This window comes from Onychostoma macrolepis, chromosome 02, assembly GCF_012432095.1.
Source record: "Onychostoma macrolepis isolate SWU-2019 chromosome 02, ASM1243209v1, whole genome shotgun sequence".
Lineage (NCBI taxonomy): Eukaryota > Metazoa > Chordata > Actinopteri > Cypriniformes > Cyprinidae > Onychostoma > Onychostoma macrolepis.
The window spans coordinates 8,484,995-8,512,669 of NC_081156.1; the positions used below are offsets into that span (position 1 = coordinate 8,484,995).

A 27,675-nucleotide genomic window follows, 5' to 3' on the forward strand; every position below is an offset into this window, starting at 1 on the left:
CTTAAGTAAGCCTTCATGACAACACCACCTGCCTTGAGCTACAGAGTGCTGGATGTCCTGTTGTGCCGTATGGAGTAATTTCAGCAACTCTTAGACCTGCAGGGACCATTAAGTGAATGTCCGTCATCAATACACAGAATGTTTCTGACATGTGGAGCAGCAGAGCAGGGCATTTTTCTGTCTGACAGGCCTATTTTTGTGTAGTCATTTTATTAGCAGCAGTTTCGTTGGAGAACATAATGTTGCCCTGAAGTGCTTCTGTTAGTTGCAGCATGTCTCCTAATAAAATGTGCTTTTCAGAGCTGCAAACAGCGCTGCAGATGTTTATTTTTATCAGAAGCATCATTCAGAAGATGCTTTGAGGAGTTTGTGAACTTGAGCACCATAGATCAGGGCTGTCCAATCCCCAGAGGAGCAGAGTTAAGCCAAAGCCACTGGAAGGCAAGCCTGCAACCTTCAGCCAATAATTAGACGTTAATTGTAATGATTTTTATCACTGCCATTTGCCTTATGTTCATATAATGCATTTTAATGAATAAAGGACATGAATAATTTAAAATATTGTATTATATTGTATTTTGGTTAAAGAAAATAAAAAATATGTTCTTTCTGTGGCTTCTAAGTCTCCAAAAAATAGACTTGAAAAGTAATTACGTGTGACTGCTGCGTATAAGATGATATAACACTTTTTAATGAATGAATAAATAAACAATGAATAAATAAATAAATTGATGAATGAATGCATTTATTTAAAAAATATATATATATTCATTTCAACAAATAAATTACATTTTTAGTGACTAGTATCAGTGTTATGTATGTCCAATGATGCTGTTTATTTATTTATTTATTTATTTATATATGAACAGAATAAAACCAAATCTTAAATTGTGGCTTTATGTACAATGCAGTGACCAGTAAGAGACCAGCAATTTGCTCTCTTTTTTTCCCCTGTGCAACAGGGTTGCCAGGTCTGCGTAACAAAACTAGCCCAATATCAGAACACGGATATTATGTGCCGCCGCTGCTATCCGCCATCTTGACCGACAGCTATGGCCGGTCTCCATAGAAATCCATGTTAAAACGGGGTAAAAAAGATAGACTGAATTTAAACTTTTTTCAATATAACTAAATATATAAAAGTGCGGAGAGTTAAGCTGTGCTGTTGTTGGCTGTCACGGTAACGGCAATAAGCTAAGGTATTCCTTTAAAGTACTTGTTTTGCTACCAGAAAATCTGTCATGTCTGGCACTTTATGCATGGCTTGCGGCGCTTAAGTTAAAATACTGAGTGTGAAATAATAAAATGATGTTAAAACGTGTGCTCTAATCATTCTGTGGACAAAATCCCATGAACTTGGCCCCGATCGGGAGCTGTATTTGCACATGTGCGCTCATCTGTTTTCAATGCAGGTTAACGACGCTTCATGTCATATTCACTCATTAAACTATGGCAGGTCCTTTACTGCAAAAAGACAGTCACTGCGACACTCTAAAGTGATGAATCTATGGTACTATGTGCTTTTTAAAACCATTTTCATAGGTTTCACGTTATTTTGTTGGCTCGGAAAATATGGATATGCACATGCCCAGTAGCCGCAGTTGTATCCCTTCCAGCCTTAACCACAAATCAGACAGGAGAGTAGATTAACTTCGGTGGACTTAAACTTGAAAAATGACAAAATATGAAAGCTGAGAGTCCTGAGACCTTGTTTCATACCAGAAGTAACCTGCTCTGTTTTGTCTGTCGGCACGTTGTCAGTTTTCTCTTTGCTCTGCAATGTATTTTTCACTGCATGAGAACATGGTGTGTAGTGTGAGAGAGGCATTGTTTATCGGGGATAGCAACAGTAACTAAGGAGGGCGGGTCTTTGCGAACGGTCAGTTGCTACTCAAAATGAGCACAATCACGGCCAAACCTCATTTTCCAGGGGAAATTGGCTCCAATATCAAAAACACTCCAAAATCTTGTTCTGGGGGTCCTCCTTGGTCAAAATGGTTCAACCCTCTAACCCTAATTTAAATACCAACTAATCAAGGGCTAGTCAGACTCACTAGATTTATCTAGGCAAGTGTGTTGGAGCTGGTTGAAACTAAAATCTGCATGACGTTGGTCCTCCAGGAGCAGGATTGGACACCCCTGTCCTAAAGGCAAACACTTTCACTAAACAGCGCTTATCCTTTCTTTCTGGGTAACAGATGGTGCTCTAGTTATGTACGCCATGGGCTGTTTGACTTGCATTAGACAAACCCTGAGGCTGTCTACTGATCGTTTTCTGAACTCTCCACAAAACCTATTTTCAAACAATGAATATGATTAGCAAACTGAAGGATACTGGTCTAAGGCATCTGGTAAAATGCAACCCTAAGGGCAAGATTTACTAACAGCTTGTGCCAGCGCAAACCCTCTTTTGATGTTAAAAAAAAACAACCGTCAGGATTTACTAAAGACACGCAGTGAAAGAGCAGTTATTTTTTGCGGCTGACCTTATTGCATATGCATTTGTAGGAGTTTCCCTTTCAGATGCAAAATTTACGGAAGGAGAGTATTTAAATGAATCATGCAATGTTTTTAAGGTCTTGCGGCAGCCAATTTTGGTATTTGCACCATTGTTTATCATTATCATTTTTTAATTTGACCCTTTTCACTTTTATGGGTTTGTGCTCTCATGCTAATGTGCCTTGTTTAGTAAATCTGGCCCTAAGATGCTAAAAGGAAAGGTTGGGAATGTTTTCTAAATGTCAGCTTTGGTTTCTTCCAGTTATTCCAGTTTCCCTCACAGTCCAAAGGCATGTGGTTCTGGTTACTCAGAGATGTTAAAATTGCCTGTAGGTGTGAGTGAGAGTGTAAATGTGTGAGTATGTATTAGTTCTAAGGTGTTTCCCGTGTTGAGATCAGCTCCAGCAGTCCCCTGTGACCCTACAAAGAATAAAGTATAATGTATATGGGCATAACTGTTTTGGAGAGGACAAGCGTCTTTCAGGTAGGATGGGGCATGTGAATAGGGGTAAGGAACAGGGAGAGGATCTGTTTAAGTAGCTTGAAAGCCCAGGAAAAAAACTGTTCCTTAGGCTTGTTGTCTACTCCTGATGGTTGTAGAGGGAACAGAGCATGGGCGGATGCTGTCCTTCAAAATGTTTGTAGTTTCTTTGGGCGCAGACTGAAAGCCTTAGACTTTGGCTCGATCTGCTGATGTGTTGTGCAGTCTATGACATCGGCTCTAATGTCTTTCGGTTCACAGTTGTCAAACAGTAGAACAGGTTTTCCCCATGACACATCTGTAGAGGTTTGTGAGGATGAGTGTGCTCATGTCAGCCTTTCTGAGTCTCTTGTGGAAGTGCAGTCAACGTTGGTCCTTTTTTACCAAAATGTGGGTGTTCTGGGTGAGGTCTCCTCTGTTACAGGGATACTCCTACCCAAAATGCAAATTCTCAGATGTGCTGTATGTGACTTTCTTTCTTCAGATGAAAAATTCCATCTCTGTGAGTCCATATGCTGCAAGTGTATGGGATGCCCAAAGTTGACACTTTAAAAACATCACCAAGTGAACATGATAGTAATTCACACAACCTCAGTTAATGAATCAATTTACGTCAAGAATCAACTCAACCCATGTGTGTCAGTTGGCCGGAAGCAATGGTTTATAGTTAAAAAGGTTTAAAGTCTTATTTTGACTTTAGAAAATACTGATTTGTCAGGTTGGGTTTGAAGGATTACCATCTTGTTCACTTTGTGTGGTATTTGAAGCGTCAACTTTGGAGGTGAATAATAATGAGACCTTATACCTCAACATCACCTTGGACAGAAAATCATCTCTGTGGTCCCAGTGAAATTTAGAGCCAGATTGTTGTCTTGCACCACAGCTAAATGTCTCTCATCTCCTGTCTGCATGCTGTCTTGAAGTTGTGTAAAATGACCCCGCCACCATGTTATTTGAGAGATCCTTGACCCTCTGTCCATACATACCCTTGATTTTTTTTTTGTCACCAGATCTGCAAAATATGCCTCAAGGAAGGAGTTCAGCAAGGACTCTTGGCATTTATCCATAGTTTCCAGTTGGGTACTATGGTTGCAGTACGGCAACAACATCATCTACACAACTGTTAATGTTACAACGGGTCATACTCCTCAACAATCAGTGGTGAGGCTGCTGCACACTTTGATGGATGTCATGACTGATTTTATGGCTGATATGCAAGGATCTGCAGTGCAGAAGAGAGGTCAGAGTAGGGGTGGAGAAATGCTCTGAACTTTGTTCTCATATGTTGATGCAGACATGACCAAAGATGCCCGAAGTAGGGATGAAGACATGCTACGGAGGGCAAGAGCTGAGTCCAAATCAGCAGTGCTCATTCTGCTAGATTTATCTGCTGCTTATGACACTGTGAATCATCAGATCCTCCTGTCCACCCTCTCATCACCAGAACTGTTTGAGTCTTACCTCACAGGTCATTCAAGGTTGCTTGGGGTGGAGCGGTATACATCACATTAACGTGTCACTGGTGTTCCTCAGGGATCAGTTCTTGGACCCCTCCTCTTCTCCATATACACTACATCACTGGAACTCATCATACAGGCAACATGTTTTTTCCTACCATTGCTATGCTGATGACACTCAGCTCTACCTCTCATTACAGCCAGATGATCCAATGGTACCAGCTTGGATCTCAGACTCCCGGACAGACATTTCAGCATGAAGTCACCTGCTATGAAATTTTCCTCTTGGTGTCTGGTAAGTAGTAGGCTTTAATTTACTGCACTAATTGGTGGGTCCACTTAGTGGCAACTCCCGCAATTGCCCTGTTTTTTGCACATAAACATCTCTTACATCTCTTTATTCAACTTTATTATCTCATTTCCTCTCTTTATTCTTCTTTATCTTCTTTCTCCGAAAACACCAGGGATATCTTTCTTCATTTTAGTCCTTTTTATTTTTTCTCCTTAAGAACGAAGCCTGCACTGTCCTCTGCACGTCAGGAGGAGTATAAAAGCAATTATAGTGCATATTCGTCAAAGTGTACAAACTGGCTCATGAAGTATAAGCTAGAACACACATTGTGAGCCCTAATAGGAGCCTAACAACCAGGTCCTTGGAGAGTCCCCAACAATGAACACAGTCTCTCATTTAACACACCTACTTCATTCGTACTATTGAGTTCATCAGTTAAATCAACTGTGTTAAGAAGACCATCAAATATGGGCAGTGTTAGGGTGCTCCAGGATTGAAAAACATGACAGCCAATGTTAACTTGCTCAGCATGGAGTGAGTTTGACACTGCTAAATATTCTGCTGATTTGGAGCAGTGGATAACTGCTATACACCCAAATTTTTTGGACTCACACACACAGCCAGACAATTCCAAAGGTCCAGAGGGGAAGAAGGTTAAATTGGCGAGTCAGGGATGCCGTCATGCAACCACATTTCAGTGAAAATATAATGAGATACTTACACTGAATAATAGTGAGCCATTCCGGTTGGTTGTGATGAACAATGGAAACACAGATGGTGTTGAGTGCCACAAGACTGAGGACTATCCAATAGAAGCTGTCGGTTTTAACCATGCGACGAATAGATATCCGCAACATGCGTTCCTTGCGCCGCAAGTAAGCAGCGGGCCCTCGTCTCGCTGTCCGTATACCAACCCTCGGCCGGGGACCACCTGACACCCCAAAAAAATATTACATATATCCATAGTCTCACAGAATGTCATTAGAAATGTAATCTTTCTTTCCTATTAGAAAGTCAGCGGTGTTATTTCAAAAGCCTGGAAAATGGAGATGAATTCATGGAATGTGTGGTGACAGTGGTTGTTTCCTTCCTTTCAGACAAATTGTTAAGATGACACATGTTGAATTCTATCTCAAACATAAACAAATATTACACAGTGTAAAACATGTCAAGTCTTAATGCGGATGAAAACAAAGAGGTGGCATTTATATTTTACTCACCAACTGTAGAGACTTCAGAGTATTTCTCCTCCCCTGGTCCTCGACGCCTTGCATTTTTCTTGCTGGTGGCCCGTTTCAAAACTAAAAATGAAAAGGGTTAAATGGCACCACTTGCTGGCCTTATGTTTCTTATCATAATTTTAGGTTTAGTAGTTAGAAGAATATACAAATATGCTGTTACTATATGAAAGTATATGCTGTAACTGCTATGACCTAGCTAACAAGGCACATTCTCACAACTTTCACTAATGTTTTTTTTTTAAGCTATATGTGACCCTGGACCACAAAACCAGTCTTAAGTGTCAATTTTTCAAAATTGAGATTTATACATCATCTGAAAACTGAATAAATAAGCTTTCCAATGATGTATGGTTTGTTATGATAAGACAATATTTGGCTGAAATACAACTATTTGAAAATCTGGAATCTGAGGGTGCAAAACAATCTAAATATTGAGAAAAGCGCATTTAAAGTTGTCCAAATGAAGTTCTTAGCAATGCAATATAACTAATCAAAGTTTTGATATGTTTACGGTAAGAAATTAACAAAATATCTTCATGGAACATGATCTTTACTTAATATCCTAATGATTTCTGGCATAAAATAAAAATTGAAAATTTTGACCCATACAATGTATTTTTGGCTATTGCTAAAAATATACCCCAGCGACTTAAGACTGGTTTTGTGGTCCAGGGTCACATATAAATGTTGGGGCAAAATGTTCCCAAAGTAATGTTTATGGAATGTTCTTATAACTTTATTAATATTCTTATAATGTTAAGAGAAAATTTTCTGAAATCAACATTCAATGTCCATATGATGTTATTCGTACCTGATGAACATTACAAGAAACATTGTAACCCTTAAATAATGTTACAATCATGACAAGAATAACTGTTTGAATTGTGCTATATTTTGGGTAAATTATTGTAGTAGAATGTTGTAAGAAACCTTAAAATAATGTTATAATCACAAGAAGAAAATCTGGACATTTCAACATTTTAGAAACATTTTAAAACAATGTTTGCACCACATTTTTATAACCTAAATTTGTTATGTGGGTATAGTCTCACAATTGCAAAAAATAATTTCTAACCTATGAACACATTTTCTAAATTATTTTCTGAAAATAGGTAATTATGTTTATAGGCTCAGCCTAGAAGAAGATCATTTTATGCTATCTTTAACTCTTCCCCAGGTTATAAATATATGATTATCAATAGCATAAGAAACAACAACAGCAGTCCTTAAATCTGATTTTCCAAAACAGTTTTTTATTCATTTATTTTTTTACATTTTTTAATTTCACATAAAAGTCTTACATTTTAGTAACACATTTATTTGTACTATCGAAATGAAATTCATACCATCTAACGCTGATCTTCCAGAATTCTTGTTTTCTTCTGCAAGCATTACTTCCTCTTTGAGAGAGAGATAGAAAGAGAGAGAGAATTTATATAATATATTAACAATGAAGTAATATAATTAACTCAACATTAATTAAATCAAATATTGGTTTATTCACTTTGGTTTGTGAAAAAATGGCAATTTGTTGGCCCCTTAAAAGTGATCTGCTGTACTGTAGAAGCATCAACTATTCTGAGCACAGACAGGCACATATACAAACACTCCAGTCAGTGAGTCAGTGTCACCTTTCCGTTGACCCTTCACTGCGTGGGAGAATGAGCGGCTTCACACACTCATGTTCACCTGAATGCTGTGTTCAGGTGGTGGGTGGCAGGGTGAAATGTGAAAAGAGTAGTGTAGGTGTAGTACACAATCAGAGCACAGTCTGTCACTGAACCTGGGTAAAGACAGTGAAACTTCGCTAGCCTGGCTGAAATTACTGAGCCAAAAAAACGATTTCAAAAAGCCAAAGATTACAAACAATATTGCATTTTAAAACAAGCACCTAATACCACAGCAGTGCACTATAGATACTTTGGCATAGCAGCAGTGCAAGTTTGAGCATTCAGCAAAATGAAGCATCACAAATCAAGAGGATTTTGTGTTTCTACTAGCTACTGCCACATGTAAGGTGTTACGTCAGCAGATATTACCGCATCAATGGCCTAAAAATCACTTGATGTCTTCTGTCCTCTTCTCTCAAGAGCACTTTTACCACTTGCCATCATCCACCCTTCTCTGAAAACTCGTCATCAGTTCATTACTGACCAGTGAAAGCCTTCTGTATTTATTCAATTTATTTCGATTAACCAAATTATTTAAAGGAATAGTTCACCCAAAACTGAACATTTTCTGAAAATGCTCTCACCTTCAGTACATCCAAGATGTAGATGAGTTTGTTTGTTGATCAGATTTGGAGAAATGTGTCATTCCATCACTTGCTCACCAATGGATGCTCTGCAGTGAATGGGTGCCGTCAGAATGAGAGCTCAAACAGCTGATAAAATAATCTACAAGTAATCCAAACCACTCCAGTCCATAAATTAATGTATTGAGAAGCCAAAAGCTGTGTTTGTAAAAAAAAACAAGAAAAAAAAAAAAAAAAACGTTTTTAACTTCAAACCTTTGATTCCAGTCCATAATCAATAATAACTCTTCCTCCAGTGAAAAAGTCCATCTCCTGTTGTCTCTAACATCACAATCCAGCCACATATTTGTTTAGAGCTGTTTTGGCTTGTAAACGCTGCTTGATTTGTGCAGATTTCTCTCCTGATTCAGACCAGATGACATTTTCACAGGATGAAGCATTATTATGGATTATGGACCCGTAATTTAGTTAAAAACGTCTAAATGATGGATTTTTTTTAATGATGGACTGGAGTGGTGTGGATTATTGTGATGTTTTTATCAGCGGTTTGGACTCTCTTTCTGATGGCACCCATTCACTGCAGAGCATCCATTGCTGAGACACTGATGCAGTGACACGTTTCTCCAAATCCAATGAAGAAACAAACTCATCTAAATCTTGGATGGCCCGAGGGTGTGTAAACTTTCAGCAAATTTTCATTTTTGGGTGAACTACTCCTGAAGCATTCAATACCAGGAACTGCAGGCTTGTTTCTCACCCCTGATGTTTAATACACAACATCTGACAAAAAAATGTGATAAACACACAAACTGCATGCTAAACACAACAAGACTGATCAACATGAACGACAAAAAACTAATAAACCAATGCGAACACTAGAATGCATGCAAGAACAGCATACATCCTTCATTACAATCTCCAAGATACATCTATAAACATTGTATTGCTCTATTCTTAACAACAACAGTTGTACAAATATTATGCAAAGACCAAGTCCCCAAATCCACTTTTTGAAAGCATTGCCTAATGCCAAATCTGAACATAAGTAGCATAACCAGTAATATTTTAGATAAATATGAATGTCAGTACCTGCTCTGTCTATCCAGGCCCGGTAGCCGTTGAGTTCTCGCTCCACCTGTTGCTGGCGTCTGAGCTTCATGAAGGCACGTCTATTCTCCACCCGCTCTCTCTCTTTAGCAAACTCCCTAGAGAAAGATTTAGGAAATGACACACATTCACATAATAATTCCATAAACGATCAACAGAATGGACATAATTGAAGTGCTTTTCGGGTTTTGACCTTTTACAACCTGTAAAGGCATGATCAACCGAGAAAAGCTGTGGAGGCAAGAGCAGCTACAGTAATCAATCCCTAGTGAACCAGTCATCCAGAGAGTGTGCTTGTCAGCCCACCCACCACTGCACACTCACCACAAGGCCATAATTCTCTCATTCAGTCAATTCTTCAAAATAAGCATTCGTTTTTACAAATCAAACCTTGAAATTATTGGATGAACATAAGATTAAAAATCAGTTGAAAAATCTGTGCATGCTTTTCCTTGCAATTACAATGAATGGAGGCTTCAAGATTTGCAAAAGCACCATACAAATATCTTAAAAGTATAATCAGAGTTTCTGCAGGTAAATTTAAGACTTTTTAAAGACCAATTAAAGGAAATCTAAAAACATTTATTTTATGGTTTTAGTTTTAGTTAACTATAATAACCCTGCTTTCAATAGATCTACTTTGCTTTTTTATTGATTTCACAAAATGTAAATAAACAATTTAAAAAATAGCTTAACCAGAATATGGACATAACTTTTACGCTACCTTCTGATGCAAAAAAAAAAAGTGACACTCTTCCACAAGATAAAAAATCATGTTTTCTGAGAAACGGATCAAAATGCAGTAAGTTTCTAAACAAATATCTGCCAATGGGCTCAGAAAAATCAACTTAAGTTTTCATGACCCACTGAGAGATAAACTCACTTTATTTTGTTCAATAGATGTTTAGATATTAGTTTTGGAAAACAAGAAAAGAAAAAAGAAAAAATATTGAGGAAGATACTAATTTCTGCAGTGCAACATTTAATGCCATGACTATGAATTTAAGACTTTTTGCTCCGATTTAATACCTTTTTAAGGCTTTGATTTATGAAAGGGCAAATTAAGACTGTTTAAGACCTTTCTAAGACCCACAGAAACCCTGATAATAAAAATTATTTATACGAATTCAGAAAAAAAGTTTCAGAAGCTATAATACAGACTTTCATCTTTATTGACTAAAAATCCTAATATAACTATCCTTTATGCATTTTTGATTGTCCATAAAAGAAATAGTGTTACTGATTAATAAACAAAGTATTGATCTAGTACACAAAATCGATGTGAATGCTTCTTCACGAATCAGTCTGATCTGGTTGATGAGTTCACATCATTGTGATTGTTCAAACATACTGCATTACTCCAGAAGTTACATGAACTACTTTAATAATACTAATGTCACTTTTGCATCCTTTTGATGCTTCAGAACTCAAATCATCATTTATGGTAATTGCATGGGGGAAAATATAGTAAACTTCTTAAAATTTCTCCTTTGCTTTTAATGCCAGATATCTGATTTGGAACAGCATGAGCATGAATAATGACATTTCCAATTTTTATAAAATATTTGTGAAATTCTTACCCAGAAAGGACACCCAAAACAAGGTTGAGCACAAAAAACGAGCCGATAATAATGAGAGGAATGAAATATATCCAATTCCATGTGGACCCTAAAGCATCATTAGTCTGTGGAGAAACAACAGCAATCAATGCATAAAGTAAAGCTTTAGTGGAAAACAGTCATTTCAAGATTATTATGGTTAGGTGCTGTGTTAAATACAGTTTATGCATAGTATAGTTTATGTTTGTTCATTACAGTGTATAGTGTAGTATAGTTTAGTTTTTTTAATTATAGTAATTATAGCTTGTTAATTATAGTGTTATCATTTACTCACCCTCAAGTTGTTCCAAACCTGTATGAGTTTCTTTCTTCTGCTGAACACAGAAGAAGATCATTTGAAGAATGTTGGTAACCAAACAGTTGACAGTAGCCATTGACTTCCATAGTATGGAAAAGAAAAAATAAATAAATATGGAAGTCAATGGGGACTAGAAACTGTTTGGTTACCAACATTCTTCAAATGATCTTCTTCTGTGTTCAGCAGAAGAAAGAAACTCATACAGCTTCTGAGGTGAGTTAATCATGATAGCAGTCCTTTATCCTTTATCAATAAGTCAAAGCAGCAGCCTTGTCATATTTCACAAATTCATTTAAAGACATCATATTGTCATATTTACATACAATTTACTGCAATTTTAGTAAATAACTTCATATGTTTGGTCGGTATACACTGCCACTCAAAAGTTTGGGATTAGTAAGATTTTTAATGTTTTTTAAAGGAGTCTCTTCTGCTCATCAAGGCTGATTCGATCAACAATACAGAAAAAACAGTAATATTGTGAAATCTTATTGCAATTTTTAATATTTTTTTCCTATTTGAATATACTTTAAAATAGAATTTATTTCTGTGATGCAGCGCTGAATTTTCAGCATCATTACTTCAGTCTTCAGTATCACATGATCCTTTAGAAATCATTCTAATATTCTGATTTATTATGAGTGTTGAAACTGTTGTGCTGCTTCATATTGTTTTTTGGAACATGTGATACTTTTTTATTTGATTCTTTGATGAATACAAAGTTAAAAAGAGCAGCATTTGTTCAAAATAGAAATCTTTTCTAACAATATAATTATTTACTCTGAATTTGTATTCATTTAACACATCCCTCCTGAATAAAAGTATTAAAAAAAAAAAAAGAAAAAAAGAAAGCAAAATATACTGACCCCAAACTTTTGAATAGCACTGTATATTGTAACACAAAATTTATTTTTTTAAATAAATGCTGTTCTTTTTAACTTTTTATTAATCAGAGAATCATATATATATATATATATATATATATTTTTTTTTTTCACAGGTCCCAAAAAAAAAAAAATTGAAGCAGCACAACGGTTTCCAACATTGATTATAAATCAGCATATTAGAATGATTTCTGAAGGATCATGTGACACTGAAGTCAAGTCACCTTTATTTATATAGCGCTTTTAACAATACAGATTGTGTCAAAACAACTCTCCAATATCAATATAGGAAAATAGTGTCAATAATGTAAAATTACAAGATTAAACATTTTTGAAGACTGGCGTAATGATGCTGACAATCCAGGTTTGATCACAGAAATAAATTATATTTTAAAGTATATTAAAATAGAAAAGTGTTATTTTAAATTGCAATAATATTTCACAGAATAACAGTTTTTTTTCTGTAATTTTGATCAAATAGATATAGCCTTGATGAGCAGAAGAAACGTCTTTAAAAAACATTAAAAATCTTACTGGTCACAAACTTTTGAGCGGCAGTGTATGTTAATAAAGACAAACAATGAGTATCAACGAGTATTAATGTAAATATTATCCAGTCAGTCAACTATAGAACTGACTTTTTGAAATGTTACTGCTGTAGGAACTCACGTTGTACAGGACGGCAGTCCATCCCTCCATAGTGATGCACTGAAATACTGTTAGCACTGCAAAGAGGATGTTGTCAAACTGAGTGATGCCATCATTGGGCCCAATCCAGCTGCCAATGCAGGTGTATTTCTCAGGACACTTCCTCACTCCACACGCAAACTCCACCTCAGAAGAGTCCACCGTCTCATTTTCTGAAGGAACAGCAATATTACATGATGCATTCAGCGACTACACTAATATAACAAATTCAATTATTGTAAAAATGTTTTGACTGCCATCGTTCTGATACACAGTCATATTTTTTTTATCAAACATGTGAATACAGGACATTTGTGATGCTTGATTTGTTTGCCTTACAGTTATGTTACATTAAAATCATCAGTTAGTTGCAACATGGGCTCATTGGAAATACATGCCTCTACCAACATTCCTGCGAAACTCAAATAACATACCTTGAAATGAACACTAGAGGCAGTAAAACTCCCACAACTTTTATTCCTTTTCACACAAAATATGATTTGCAGGTCCACGGTTTCGATTAATAAAGCCTAATTTTTGCATAATTACAAGAGGGATATTATGTTATGAATTCAAAACAATTTTAACATGCTGCGAGATTTAAAAGCTGATACTTTTGAACATTGTCATCACATATCCAGCTTCATATGCCGGTACAAATGCTGTTTCATGCATTCAGAGTTGTTTACACTGTTAAAGAGTTGGATTCTCATGCTAAGCATGGACAAAGTTTCAAAAAACAATTTGGATGTATAACAGAGTATGTCTGTGCCAAAAATCTCACTTCCAGGTTCAAGTTTTTTTCGATGGTGGCTCTTCATGACGTAAACGAGGGTGGAACTCTTATATGGGCATTTCTCCCGGAAGAACGCGCATCGACCAGCTGAGAGCAAGAGGACTCGCTCGAGAAGAATGTCTCTAAAGAAGTGTGTTTTTGGTTGTGAGGGAAAGATAACCTTGATCAGCTTCCCGAAGAACCCAGCGTTACATAAACAGTGGATGCAGTTTGTTCTTCCGGGGCAGCAACAGAGTTTCTCAAGTGTGTTTGTTGAAGAACGTTTTATAAACAAGGCCCAGTTCGACGCTGGATTTGCACATCGTTTAATACTGAAAGATGGAGCAGTCCCAGCTATAAAAGATCCCGGTCATGATTCAGAACTGCAGACGGTAAGTGAAACGGCATCAAATGTCTCTGTTTTGTTGGCGATCGGCGCAAGTGCTCGTCACTCTTTAGCTCCGCCCACGACGCGCCTCCAGGAGCTCGGCTGTTTTCGGAGAGAATCGTAAACCTGTATCTTTCTTTTATAAATATGAGTCCTCAGCAGCATTAAACGCTAGAATATCCTCTAACAGGGAGCATTCTCAGAACTTTGGTGATGAACATTCTTCCAGTATCGTTAATAGAATGTTTGTTAAAAAAAATAAATTAAAAATAAAAATAGAATGTTCATTCAGAGTTAAATGGCCTTTAATAATGTTCTCAAAAATGTTAGTACAAAAACATTATTTGGAACTTTTTCTAAAAACTTTTAGTTGGGCATTCATCTAACGTTATTTTAAATGTTGCTACTTGTTTCAGAATATTCAGAGAACATTCAAAAGTAACGTTCCCATAATGCTTGCAAAATAACTAAATGGAATGTTTCCTTAACATTCATATAATTCAGAAAGAAATGGCATTCTGAAAACCTTCAGAAATAACATTTTCATTACTTAATGGAATTGTTGGGATAAAGACATTATACATTGTTTTTTTTTTCTGAAACATTTTAGTTTAGTAATTTTTTGTTTTTTAAATGTTACTAGTTGTTTCAAAAGAACATTCAAAAGTAACATTGTCATGTTTGAAAAATGATAAAATGTTTTTTTTTTTAATGTTTCTATATAGCCAAAAACAAACATTTATTTATTTTTTATTTTTTTATGGACATTCGGAGAACATTCAGAAATAACTTAATATGAATGCTGTTAGCACAAAACATTATTGTTCACGGAATTTTCTCTTAAATGTTTTAGTTTGTGTAACATTTAAAAAAAAATTCAAAAATGTTTTAAAATGTTCAGAGAACTTCCAAAAATAACGTTCCCATAAAGTTTGCAAAATGACTAAATGGAATGTTTCCTTAACATTCATATAATTCAGAAAGAAATGGCATTCTGAAAACCTTCAGAAATAACATTTTCATTACTTAATGGAATTGTTGGGATAAAGACATTATACATTGTTTTGTTTTTTCTGAAACATTTTAGTTTAGTAATTTTTTGTTTTTTAAATGTTACTAGTTGTTTCAAAAGAACATTCAAAAGTAACATTGTCATGTTTGAAAAATGATAAAATGTTTTTTTTTTTTTAATGTTTCTATATAGCCAAAAACAAACATTTATTTATTTATTTATTTTTTTATGGACATTCGGAGAACATTCAGAAATAACTTAATATGAATGCTGTTAGCACAAAAACATTATTGTTCACGGAATTTTCTCTTAAATGTTTTAGTTTGTGTAACATTTAAAAAAAAAAAATTCAAAAAAATGTTTTAAAATGTTCAGAGAACTTCCAAAAATAACGTTCCCATAAAGTTTGCAAAATGATAAAATGTTCTCTCAATATTTGAATATAACCAAAAAAAAAACAAAAAAAAAAAACATCGTAAATGTTTCTGCCCCCACACTCACGGCGTGAAAATACTTTTACAAATGAATTTGAATTTGTTTTATTCTAACAGGAAAATGACAGTACAATGCTGGTCTCACAGTGGCTTATGTGATTAACTTACAACAAAACAAAAGCAAACATACGCCTTTTTGTCTTGCATTTCATAATGAAATTGGACGAGCTCAGTGACGACTCATTTTCTGTAATTCTTTTTCATAATTATACGCTAAGGACTGTGGGTGATTGGAGGACACACTTGATGAATGATCGAAATATGCTGAACAAAGGGCACAGAATGAAGGCTGCCTTCCAAGGATGCTTCAACCTGAGACAGTCTTCAATGCAGCCTTACTAGGACACAGGCTTCAGATTGAGAAACACTAGATTTCACCTCAGTCACAGTGTAAACGATGCGCACGCTGCCATCTTTCTCCACTGATGGCAATTCAAAAAGGTTTGTTTGTTCAGACAAACTAAGATTACTAATAAAATTAGATGTTGTACCTACACTGGTTCTTTCTGGGAGTGTAAAACAGATCTACAATATGAATTTCTTTGTCTGCTTGATATCACAGCTCAGGGTAGACGCTTGGGTCTGTGGTGCTGTCAGCCAATCACATTTGTCATGATATGATTTTCCAGTGGCGTTTGAATGATGAATCACATGGCATTTTGGCTCACGTGATCGGCTTAGAAAACTTGGCACCAGAACTAAGCACCCAGGATCAAATATGGCAGATTATCGCATGGCAGCTCCAGTATACTGCAGCATTCCTGTTTCGTTTGAGTTAAAGGCTGAAAAGATTCTCCATACCGAGTATATCTGGAGAGGGCAGGCAAGTGTGGTGCAGTTTGCCACTGTAAAACTCCAGACCGATGATAGCGAACATCAGGATGGCGAAGAACAGAAGAAGGCCGATCTGCAGCAGCGGCACCATCGCTTTAATAATGGACTTCAGAACTATCTGTAAACCTGGAGGAATTCATCTGGATTAGTGCTTCTGGTCAATAATTTAAATACTAAAGACAAGATTAACAAAATTATTTTAAATAGTATTGATACACTCTTAAAAATAAAGATGCTTAAAAGGTTCTTTACAGAGATGCCATAGAAGAACCATTTTTGGTTCCACAAAGAACCATTCAGTCAAAGGTTCTTTAAAGAACCATCTCTTTCTTACCTTTTTATAATCTGAAGAACCTACTTTCACCACAAAGAAGCTTTTGTGAAACAGAAAGGTTCTTCAGATGTTGAAGGTTCTTTATGGAACCATTTAGACAAAAAAGGTTCTTCTATGGCATCGTGAAGCACCTTTATTTTTAAGAGTGTATGGTTGATAAATAATGAGATGAGTTACTTACTAGGGATACCGGAGACTAGTTTGAGGGGTCTGAGCACACGCACAGCTCTCAGGGTCCTCAGATCCACGGGGATATTCATATGAGAACCGGCAGTGGCCAGAATCCTGCAGACAGAACAAAAAAACACAAGGAAAAGGGAAATAAGGCTTCGTCCACATAACCGTTAAAGTGACGTTCACCCAGAAATGGAAGTCCTCAAGTTGTTCTAAACTTATCAATTTCTGTTGAACACAAAAGAAGATATTTTAAAGAATGTTGGGAACCAAACTGACTTTTTCTGGTCCCCACTGACTTTTATTTTTTTTTCCTGTCAACTGTTTGGTTACCAACATTCTTCAAAACATCTTTTGTGTTCAGCACAAATGATGACAGAATTTTCATTTTCATTTGTGGGTGAACTATTCCTGTAAATGTCACTCAAATCTTGCGCTTTATGATGCACAGAAATTGCAAAACACATTTATTTACCATATATTAACATACATTAACAAACACTCTCTACACAGTGACAATAGAAGTTCAGATGTAAAAACAAAATGTGATATAACAATTAATACTTTACAAACTTCATCAACTATAGTTAATGCTTTGGGTATAATTAACAAATACATTCCTAGCATTTCAAGTTAATGTATTATATGAATAAATTATATGAACAAATACTGTAGTGATTATAAGATTAAATTATTATATTATATTTATAGATTATATTATTTATTTACATTACTTCTATAAAGAAAGTGATAAAAGATCATTCTCTTTATAATCGCTGGAGCAGTGCGAGTCTATCAGTGATTTGATGCATTTTCGCCCAAAACTCCCATTATAATCAATGACACAGTTTACACTGCTCAGTAAGTTTCATGTTTACATCATGTTTTCACTGTGTTTGTTCAGATGAAAGCATGCGTGAGATTGCAGATCATTGAAAGTACTGTGTGCTCAGTAGACATGACTGTGTTACAGCTCTGCAACCTTTGATGCGACAGGAGTAGGTCTAAATATAATGCTACAGAATAATCAACACTTTTCACCATTAGTTCATCTTGGCAGCAGTTATAGTACAAATGCAAGAGTCCCAGACGTAATGCTCATTTCATATGCAAAGACGTCAGCCAATCACAGCCGTGGGCGTTTACACTGAAGTCTCACAGTAGACATGCCCTTCCCACAGCGAAGAAATCAGAGGAAAATGACCATTTGTGACCCTGGACCACAAAACCAGTCTTAAGTCGCTGGGGTATATTTGTAGCAATAGCCAAAAATGCACTGTATGGGTCAAAATTATCGATTTTTCTTTTATGCCAAAAATTATTAGGATATTAAGTAAAGATCATGTTCCATGAAGATATTTTGTAAATTTATCAAAACTTAATTTTTGATTAGTAATATGAATCGCTAAGAACTTCATTTGGACAACTTTAAAGGCGATTTTCTCAATATTTTGATTTTTTTGCACCCTCAGATTCCAGATTTTCAAATAGTTGTATCTCAGCCAAATATTGTCAGATCCTAACAAACCATACATCAATGGAAAGCTTATTTATGATTACTTCCAGATGATGTATACATCTCAATTGAGAAAAATTGACACTTAAGACTGGTTTTGTCACATTTATATCTAAAAAAGGACCAATTGTGATGAAATAAGTCATACTACGATTGCTAGTGCACCTCAGGAAACATTGGACAAAAATATATAGTTTTTTTAAATGCAGTTCATTTTCTTCCCTATTGTGAGGTATATCCAAGAGAAATGGCTTCTCGAATGAGAAAAAAACAGCCCGATCTCACAGCAATTCATACTTTTACGAGGTGGCTAATTCGTACGAATTCGTACGACCGTACTCGTACAAATTCATACAATTTGTGCTAAATCGTAGGTATTACGAGTTGTACAATTCATATGAATTTGTACAAATGACTTATACCTAACCCCGCCCCTAAACCTACCCGTCACTGGGGTTTAGACAAATCGTACAAAATCGTACGAGTGAGGTCGTACGAATTAGCCACCTAGTAAAATACATACGAATTGTTCGTGAGATAGCGTTGGAAAAAAATGTTGGTGCGGGGCGTGATTTTGTGAATCAATAATTGATTGGATCGTTGAATTGTTCTTGTTTGCTATTGCTGGATCTCATGTGAGTTTATTGTATTTTTGTTTATTTATATTAAAGAATATGAAGGCACATGCATTAAAAAATTAAAATAATGATGCACATGCATAAATCATTGGAAAAAAACAACAACACATAAAAAAGAATAGTCAGGTTTGATTTTAAATTAGCTGATACTGTGGTAAGATGTCAGGGTAGGGTGTTTTACACATGCACGTCAGTTTCTCACCCTGATATGTGCTACATTTAAAAGGTCATGTGAACAACCTCACAAAAGAAATGGGAAGTGGGCACTTTGGCATCAGTCAGAGCTGTTAAAGACCGTGCACTTCCCAGACACGATACAGTGACAAACACATTAGACAACAGTATCTGTGAGCACTAAGACAATTGCTAATATTCAGGAGGAACCTAAAGTCATGAACTCAGGGATAAATCTGAATTAGAGAATATTAATTACAGTATGGAAGAGGAAAAAGGAAAAAGGAAAAAGCGAACGTCAGAAAGAGAGCGAGCCGTGGAGCGAGTGAGTGGGTGAGTGGATGAAAGCATTGCTCGGGGGTGTAAATGGTGTGAAAATTCAAGGTTGTGAATCTTTCTGTAGCCTCCAGAGCTGCAGCACGTCCATACTATTGTACATCATGATTTGCATCAACAAATCCTTCATATCGGCTACAGGAAAAGAGAGGCGCCTGCTTTATTATGCCTTTTTATAAACATCCGCTTTTCTTACGGGAGCTTTCAATCCGCAATTCAAAGGAACTTATGTAATGCTTCCTGATCAATCAATGGACAAAGTACAAAATGTACTGCCTTTAAACCATAGGACAGTTAGTTTAATAATAACCTTCATCTAACAGAATGTGTGCTTCCGTAGGCTTAACAGTGTTTTATATATTCACTGTGGTGTCTTTAACACAAAGGCTTTTTGTAACTGAACCGATTTTGTTTTGTGCATGTCATAATAATCAATTACATTTGTACCTTTGTGTCATTTCACACATTTCTATCAATCAGTGTAACATGACCAAACACTATTAATTATTTCACAATTTGATTTCTTTGTACCTGTCAGTGAAAAAGCTGAAATGCAAACATGAAATGAATATGGGCTCACCCACACATGAACACCTACACACAGCGCTGAACTGAGCTCTGAGAGCCAGTCAACGGGGAGGGGGATGGAGGAAGATGGAGGAATAACATTATCAACACTTAGTGGTGAATCATCAGCATATCTGCAGCAAATGCTTCATGTTTCACACACTATGAAAGAAAGGCTTCATGCCGAGCCTATGCTGCGTTCTCAACATCTGAGCGCACTGTGCGCTCAAGCAGCTTTGAAGCAGCGCTCGGTTGTCCGCTTCCTCAAGACACGCAGCAGAAGTCCGGCTACATTGTAAAATATTCACATTTGACGCATTATCGAATATATTATTAGGGGAAATCTGAATGACTTATTCTATGAATCATTTAATCTGAATCCATAACACAGTGTTGTAGTCAAGACCACCTAATCCGAGACCACTACTCAAATGCTTGAGAAATGTCTTATTTTTAATCATTAAATACAATTAGCATAACAAGACACTATATAGAGCTGTTGCCAATCAAATGAAATCACTAACAACAAAATTCATCTTTGCACTGCAGTGGTGGCACAGAAGCTGCATCTGGTATAATCACCAGTGTTGGGGTAACGCATTACAAGTAACGCGAGTTACGTACTCGGATTACTTTTTTAAGTAACATGACTTGTTCATTTAGAAGGACATATCTGAGTTACTTTTTCAAATAAGTAACGCCAGTTACTTTGTTTCCCATGTATTGACTGACAGCTCTTGTGTTGCCATGTTGAGAGAAATCAGGAGTAAGTGCAGAGCGTTGTGTGTGAACATGATCTTACTGTAGTTCTAGACTAAATGTGAACATGTATTTACTCATCTCAACTGCACATAAACACATTCAGTGTTCCTCAAAATCAATAAAAACAGTGGAATGCAAACTTAGAATATTATACAAACCTGCGATAATTAAATGTTAAATAAGACAAATATAATTTATGAATTCCATTTTATTAACCAAAGTCTTTGCTACTGACCTTCAATGATCCAATTCAACCATACTAATGAGCAAAAATGACACATTTGTGTTTTATCTTTGTTATTGCTGAATAGTGTCGAACTTTCTTCTCCTATGTCATATTATTCATGCAATTTGTTTGAGCAGCGCCCTCTACTGTACAGACGTGAATTTACATTTCCTTCAGCCTGAGGCTCATTCATTTCACTTTTGGCGTGAGAAGTGTTTTTACATTTGAAAAAGAAGATTTTTTTTATATTAAAATCAAACAAGCAAGCCCTGCCCAGATAACTCAAAAGTAGCGCAACACATTACTTTCCATAAAAGGTAACTAAGTAACGTAATTAGTTACTTTTTTTAGGGAGTAATGCAATATTGTAATGCATTACTTTTAAAAGTAACTTTTCCCAACACTGACAATTACAAATGCATAAGTAATTTTGTTTTAAAAATTAACTTTTGTTTATTGAATATTTGTATAAAAGTAATATCAAATTTGTGAAAACAGCTCACTTGCTCTTGTGATATTGCTTAATTATATATCATATTTTAGGCTACAATATAAAAATACAGATCTTATAAAAGTATGTACAAGTATGTTAGTATGTAACCACAATCTCTTGAATTTTGTGGGTATTTGTATTAATTTTGGTGACATTTTTGACATAAATACTCATTAAATTCTGACCCGGCATAACAGTATAAATCAGTGGTTCTCAGCCTGGGGCCCGGGGCCCACTATGGGGCCTCAAGATAACTTAAAATTATCTTGAATAAATTCATTCCCATTAATGATGGTTATGAATAAATCAGACAATGCACCAGCACTTTAGTGATATCCCCACAGTTATGGTCTTGACTGGTGTTGAAACAAAATCCCGAATCCACTTAGTCTGAGACCAAGACAAGACCGAGTACAAATGCAGTCGAGACCGAGACAAGACCAAGACCTTCAAAAAATGGTCTTAAGACTGGTCTTGAGTACTACAACACTACAGTACCGCCACTATGCAACTATTGTCTCTCTATCGTCATCTGTGGCTGAAACTTTAAATTTCATGTCACTTGCAGCGGACTTGTTTAAATCGACTTTAGGTATCATGCACTTGTAAATGTTTATTTAGAGAAAAATTGGGCATCATACACTGAAGGACTAACAGACTTTCAAGTCATTCTGTATACAACAAACTCGTGCTGAAACATGCAGGTTTGTTGCTAGGAGACTCATGATAAATGAAAACAATGTGTTTTAAGATCACTTCAAAATATCAAACATGTTTGATATCAGATTCTACACGACAACAGTGTTTACTGTAACAACAAGCTACAACCACTCCTAAGCACTCACACACACAATTTACGGACATGGCTATATATATATATATATATATATATATACATACATACATACATACATATATATATATATATATATATATATATATATATATATATATATATATATATATATATATATATATATATATATATATATATATATATATATACACAGTTTAATTAAGTGCATCACTTTTTCTATTTGGAAGTTTTAGTGTGAAAACATTAATCACACTATTTATACTAAACAACAGCATAGAGTAGTGCATAAAAAACCTGTGTGAACTGGGAAACACATTCAGTGAAAGGCAGCTGTAGCTGCCAGAACTGCACTGTAAAAAAAAAAAAAGGGTAGCACATTTTTTTCTCTCTAAATTTTAAAGGTTGAAATCAACTTGACAGTAGAAAATGTGCATTTATTTAACTGAAATAATGTTGCTATACCAAATTACAACCATCATAAAAACACAGGTGGTAATGAGAAAGTCACAAAGTTCATCACAACTAGATTTTCCACAAGCTGAAGTAAATACTAATATATAGGAGCACACCGTGCCATGCACACAAACACAAAACACCATCATGATAGCACACATGACAGTAAAATAATCCAATGCATATTAATATAACAACATAAGATGTGACATAAAACCATAATGTACATAACTGATAAGAAAAGAAGAAAGAAACCTTGTTATTTCAATGAAAAGCCATCAAATGTGAGCTGCCCCAGAGAATTCTGGGAATGTCGACTGCAAATTATGAGACGTCTTCTTCTTTTTCACTTTGAAAAAATGTACATTTAACAGTGTTTTACTGTAAAATTCCATGAAATGTCCCATTAGATCTATTACAGTTTTTCACTGTATAGAGTAAGTGAACTTACCGTTATTCAATTAACAGGTTTTTACAGTCTTTTACCATTACTATTTCACTTATTTTTTACAGTGACACACTAGATTAATGACATAAACTTGGAATTTTACATAAAATCCGGCAGGAGTTTATGTAATAGCTCAATAATTAAATTGTATTTATTTTAAAACAAATGAAGAAATAAAATAAAACCAGCAAAAACATGCCACTGGGAAGCCTGACTACACTAATATAATTATTCCGAACACTTCCACTTGTATACTGCATGTTCATATAAATATATGTTGTAGTTAATTGATTAAAATCACTTGGAAAGGTTTATGGTTTTTGGGAACTTGTCTGTAGTTGTACTGTATGTATTACTGTATATATTGCAACACTACTTGAAGCATCATGAGAAGGAAACATAGAGCAGTGAGGTGCGTGAGCTGTCACTTCAACATTATCATACTCGTATTTGTTTTATCTTATCAAATGCAAAGTTTCTCCATATGTTCCCAGCAGACCTGTGAAGGAAAAAATATCAAATTGGCCCTGTCCCAGCAGATTCGCTTGCAGCTAATCATTAATTTCAGATGAAATGAAAGCCACAAGCAATGGCCTACTGGCCTTGTTTCAGTTCCCAGATGAGTGGAATGACACATGTAGTTTTCTTTTAAGTCTGACTTACTTTCACTGTTTTTAAAGAGGTCAGGTATGTTGGAGCCAAAAGTGTGTCAGATATGTAGCAGGGATAATCGGTTTCATTTCAGATTTTAGCAGCCACTCTAAGAGATATTTTAGGAGAAAAACTGGCATTTAAAGACAAAATGGATAATAAGGTTGTGTACAAACATAATTATTATTACTTTGTAATAAGAAGTGGATCCACAGTCAGCCTCATTCATGAAGCACGAGCAGGAAAAATGTCTCTGTTAAACCGCTCAGCAATTAATCTGAGAGTAGATTTATGAACATTTTACACAGAAATATGTACTGCTCATGTTTTATGAATGAGGCCCGATGGATGCACTTAAAAATGTCTATGCAACCTTATAGAAATTACACCTTTCATTGATGTGATGTGTGTTAAAATCAATGTCAGACCGTTTCCCACCTTTTAACAACATCTATTAAAACGTGAAAAAAAGACCTGGCATGATTTGTCATAATTTAATCTATTAAATGGATAAAAGCTAAGGTGCAAAATCATTTCTTGCTGCAGACACCCACATTACATTGACAACAGGGGGTCAAGGTTTGGCTGGCTAGCGCAGGCTGTAACTACACCATTATGTGTGCAGAAAAGCATCTTTCCCATTCACAGCCATTCAAAAGTGGCCGTGTATTTTGACAAAATACCAAACATTTTATTATATTTTAGTGGACGCTTCACCATTTTTTGGGGCGAGCTCTTAACAGCGTCAGATAGGCTTCTGTTATTTCAAAAGGTGTTTTCTTTGCTTCAAGGAGTTAAGTGTTGATTTATGACTGACGCCATAAATCTGAGGCCGTATTCACAAAACTTTTTCTCTCTCGCCACTAAGAGTTCTTATAAATAGCAGTAAAAGTTCTTAGGTAAGAGTTTCCTTTTTAAACCTATTCACAAAGTAGCTGAGAGGAACTTTTATTATAAGGAATGGGAGAAATCTTAAGCTAAGAGAAAGGGTGGGGTTGAGCTCATTGTTAAGCTATGCTATGATTGGCAGATAGAGGATGAGTCTCTGTCAGTCATTCAATCATAGAAATATTGGAGAACAAGAGATCAGGTTGCCATATTCAAACAAATATTTTAAAATAAAAATGTTGCCATATTCAAACAAAGGGCCACGGATGCACGTCATTGCTTACATTGCATGATTGCTCACAGAACCTGTGCAATGGGTTTAAATGGAACACCTTAAGCCATTGATCATCTATGATTTCTATATTTATCTTGTTTATGCATCATTCTATAGACCTAAGTGTGGAAGCATGTTTCCACCACTGAATTTACAAAAAAAATTCTGACTTTTTCTCGTAATTCTGACTTTTTTTTTCTCAGATATAAACTAACAATTCTGACTTTTATTCTCACAGTTGTAAGTTTATATCCCACAATTCTATTTTCTTGCAATTCTAACTTTTTTCTTACAATTCTGACTTATTTTCTCCGAATTGCATATAAACTCACAATTGCGAGTTATAAAGTCAGAATTGCAAGATATAAATTTATAAATTTAAAAGAAAAAAATCCAACAAATTCCAATTCTGAGGGAGAAAGAAAAGACTACTTTCTTACAATTGCGAGTTTATATCTCACAGTTCTGACTTTATAATTCAAAACTGCATGTTTTAAAGTCAAAATTGGGAGATACAAACGTGCAATTCTGAGAAAAAAAAGTCAGAAATGCAAGATAAAATGTTTTTTTTTTGTGGTAGAAACAAGCTTTCATTCCTATGAGTATGCTTGGAAAATGTAAAAATAAATAAAACAAATAATACACAATAAAACGTAATACGACATACAAATAGCTGCATTTTGGGATACAGAGCTGCCTGAAGGGTATATATGAATAGGCTCGCTCCCTCAATCAGAATTGAATGATTGAAGATCCACAGAAACACTCCTCGCCCACTTAAGAAAGTGGAATGGAAGTGGAGAAGTGCTTAGGGAAGTTCTGATTGTGCAAGCAGAAATCGAGGAGCAGATAGCAACTACAGGCCATGCCTACCATAGCCATGTTTTGAAGGGAAGCACACACCTGTAATTTCAAACTATTTATAGCAATGAAGTATCAAAAATCAGTGAGGAGAAAGAAAATATAAATGTCACTTACCCACTTAGCACAACAATGAAGTCCATTACATTCCAGCCGTTTCTGAGATAGGAACCCTTATGAAAAACAAAACCCAGCGCCACCAGCTTGATACCAGCCTCAAAACAGAAGATCCCAATGAAATATGGCTCGGTCTTCTCCTAATGGACCCAATGAGAAAGAAACAGATCAAATGATTAAACAAAACAATCAATAGAAAATATAAATAGAGAAATGCACATTCTAGTGTTGATTTCACAATGATATCAGACTTTAATATGAATGACATTAAGGTTTATATTCTTCACTGTCATAAAGAAACAAGAACATGGTCTTCTTTTCAGTAGAAGGCCAGTGGTTATATATTGTATGCATACTTTATAACAAATTGCATACATCATCCTTTAAAGCAGATATATTTCTTTGTATAAATTAAAAACACATGAATCCTTATTCATCCAACCAAACCAACTTTCTTTCACATTTCTCGTCACACTATCTACTTCTAAGACAATGGCACCATAATCCAAGTGTGAAGAACATAATTTTATGTTAAGCATTTCCTCCCCCACAAAAAACCATAAAGAAAACGCTTAACATCACAAAATAAAGTGATCGCAAAACTCACTATACACCTTACTGATATTGCAAACTATATACAAACACGCAGATGTGGGCAGTATATATTAATGCAATGTGCAAAATTACATGTTAAGCATTTTCCTCTCGTAGAAAATCATTATAAAGAAAATGCTTTCATTATAAATAAAACGCATTCAGATAGTGATACTAAAACTCAGTATACTCCTTACTGTGGTTGCAGCACACTGCATTCATGTTCTGGCCACATCTGCTTGCCTGTATATAGTACATATTTTTTAATAAACTGTATACTTATTTAAGCCACATTAAGTGTTTCTGGCCAAATCAGCTTGCCTGCATATAGTTTGTAGCATTAGTAAGATGTATACTGAGATTGGCCTTTTATTATCACTGTCTTAATGCATTAACGTGGGAATGGATTGCAAATAATTTGTGAGTTTGGTTTATAAACTGAGGGGGCGAACTGCAAAACCGTGGCCACGGATTTGCAGGTCTCTTTTTTTTTTTCTCCTACAAGAGATTTCCCAGTACTGTCGTTTGCCACTATCTTCTGAGAAACAGTATGCATTTTATTTTGTACTCGCTGGATGCTGGGAATCCAATAATTTAGTTCAGTTATGTTTATTTAAAATATGAATATATTTATGCATGTAATGCTTACCAGCCTTTTGGACATAGGCGTCTTGTCCTCACCAGGAAGATGCTGTTCCAGGGATAAAACGATGCAGTTGGCTATGATGGTGGCCAGGATCATATACTCAAATGGAGTAATGGCACAGGGGTCAAGGCAAATATTACATCAGTGGAAAGAAAAAAACGTGACAAATCTCTGATGTGACAAAATGAGAATTACTGAGTTTAAAAAGTTCACATCTAAACATTAAAGACTCTCCCCTTCAAGACTGACACACTGTAGTGTACACTTCACTTAACACATACACAAATCTTGTACACCTGCCTGCATTAATACTGCAAATACACTGTGTTTACATAAATGTTTATGTATCAGTATATGGACTTGTTTGACTAAATGCATACTACC

The 27,675-nt window shown here is 35.5% G+C and overlaps 1 protein-coding gene across 1 annotated transcript in view; it reads right to left on the reverse strand.

The window, feature by feature from the left end:
* Positions 1–27,402, reverse strand: part of cacna1eb (calcium channel, voltage-dependent, R type, alpha 1E subunit b) — a 78,506-nt gene extending 51,104 nt beyond the window's left edge. Inside the window, exons 1-10 of the mRNA XM_058753512.1 lie at positions 27,295–27,402; positions 26,052–26,191; positions 16,838–16,941; positions 16,290–16,448; positions 12,802–12,992; positions 10,912–11,015; positions 9,314–9,429; positions 7,317–7,370; positions 5,950–6,030; positions 5,451–5,660 (exon numbers count right to left, since the gene is read on the reverse strand). Of these exons, the coding sequence (XP_058609495.1) occupies positions 5,451–5,660; positions 5,950–6,030; positions 7,317–7,370; positions 9,314–9,429; positions 10,912–11,015; positions 12,802–12,992; positions 16,290–16,448; positions 16,838–16,941; positions 26,052–26,191; positions 27,295–27,387 (1,252 nt within the window). The 5' untranslated portion in view covers positions 27,388–27,402. The remainder of the gene's footprint in view (positions 1–5,450; positions 5,661–5,949; positions 6,031–7,316; positions 7,371–9,313; positions 9,430–10,911; positions 11,016–12,801; positions 12,993–16,289; positions 16,449–16,837; positions 16,942–26,051; positions 26,192–27,294) is intronic.
* Positions 27,403–27,675: the final 273 nt, after the last annotated feature.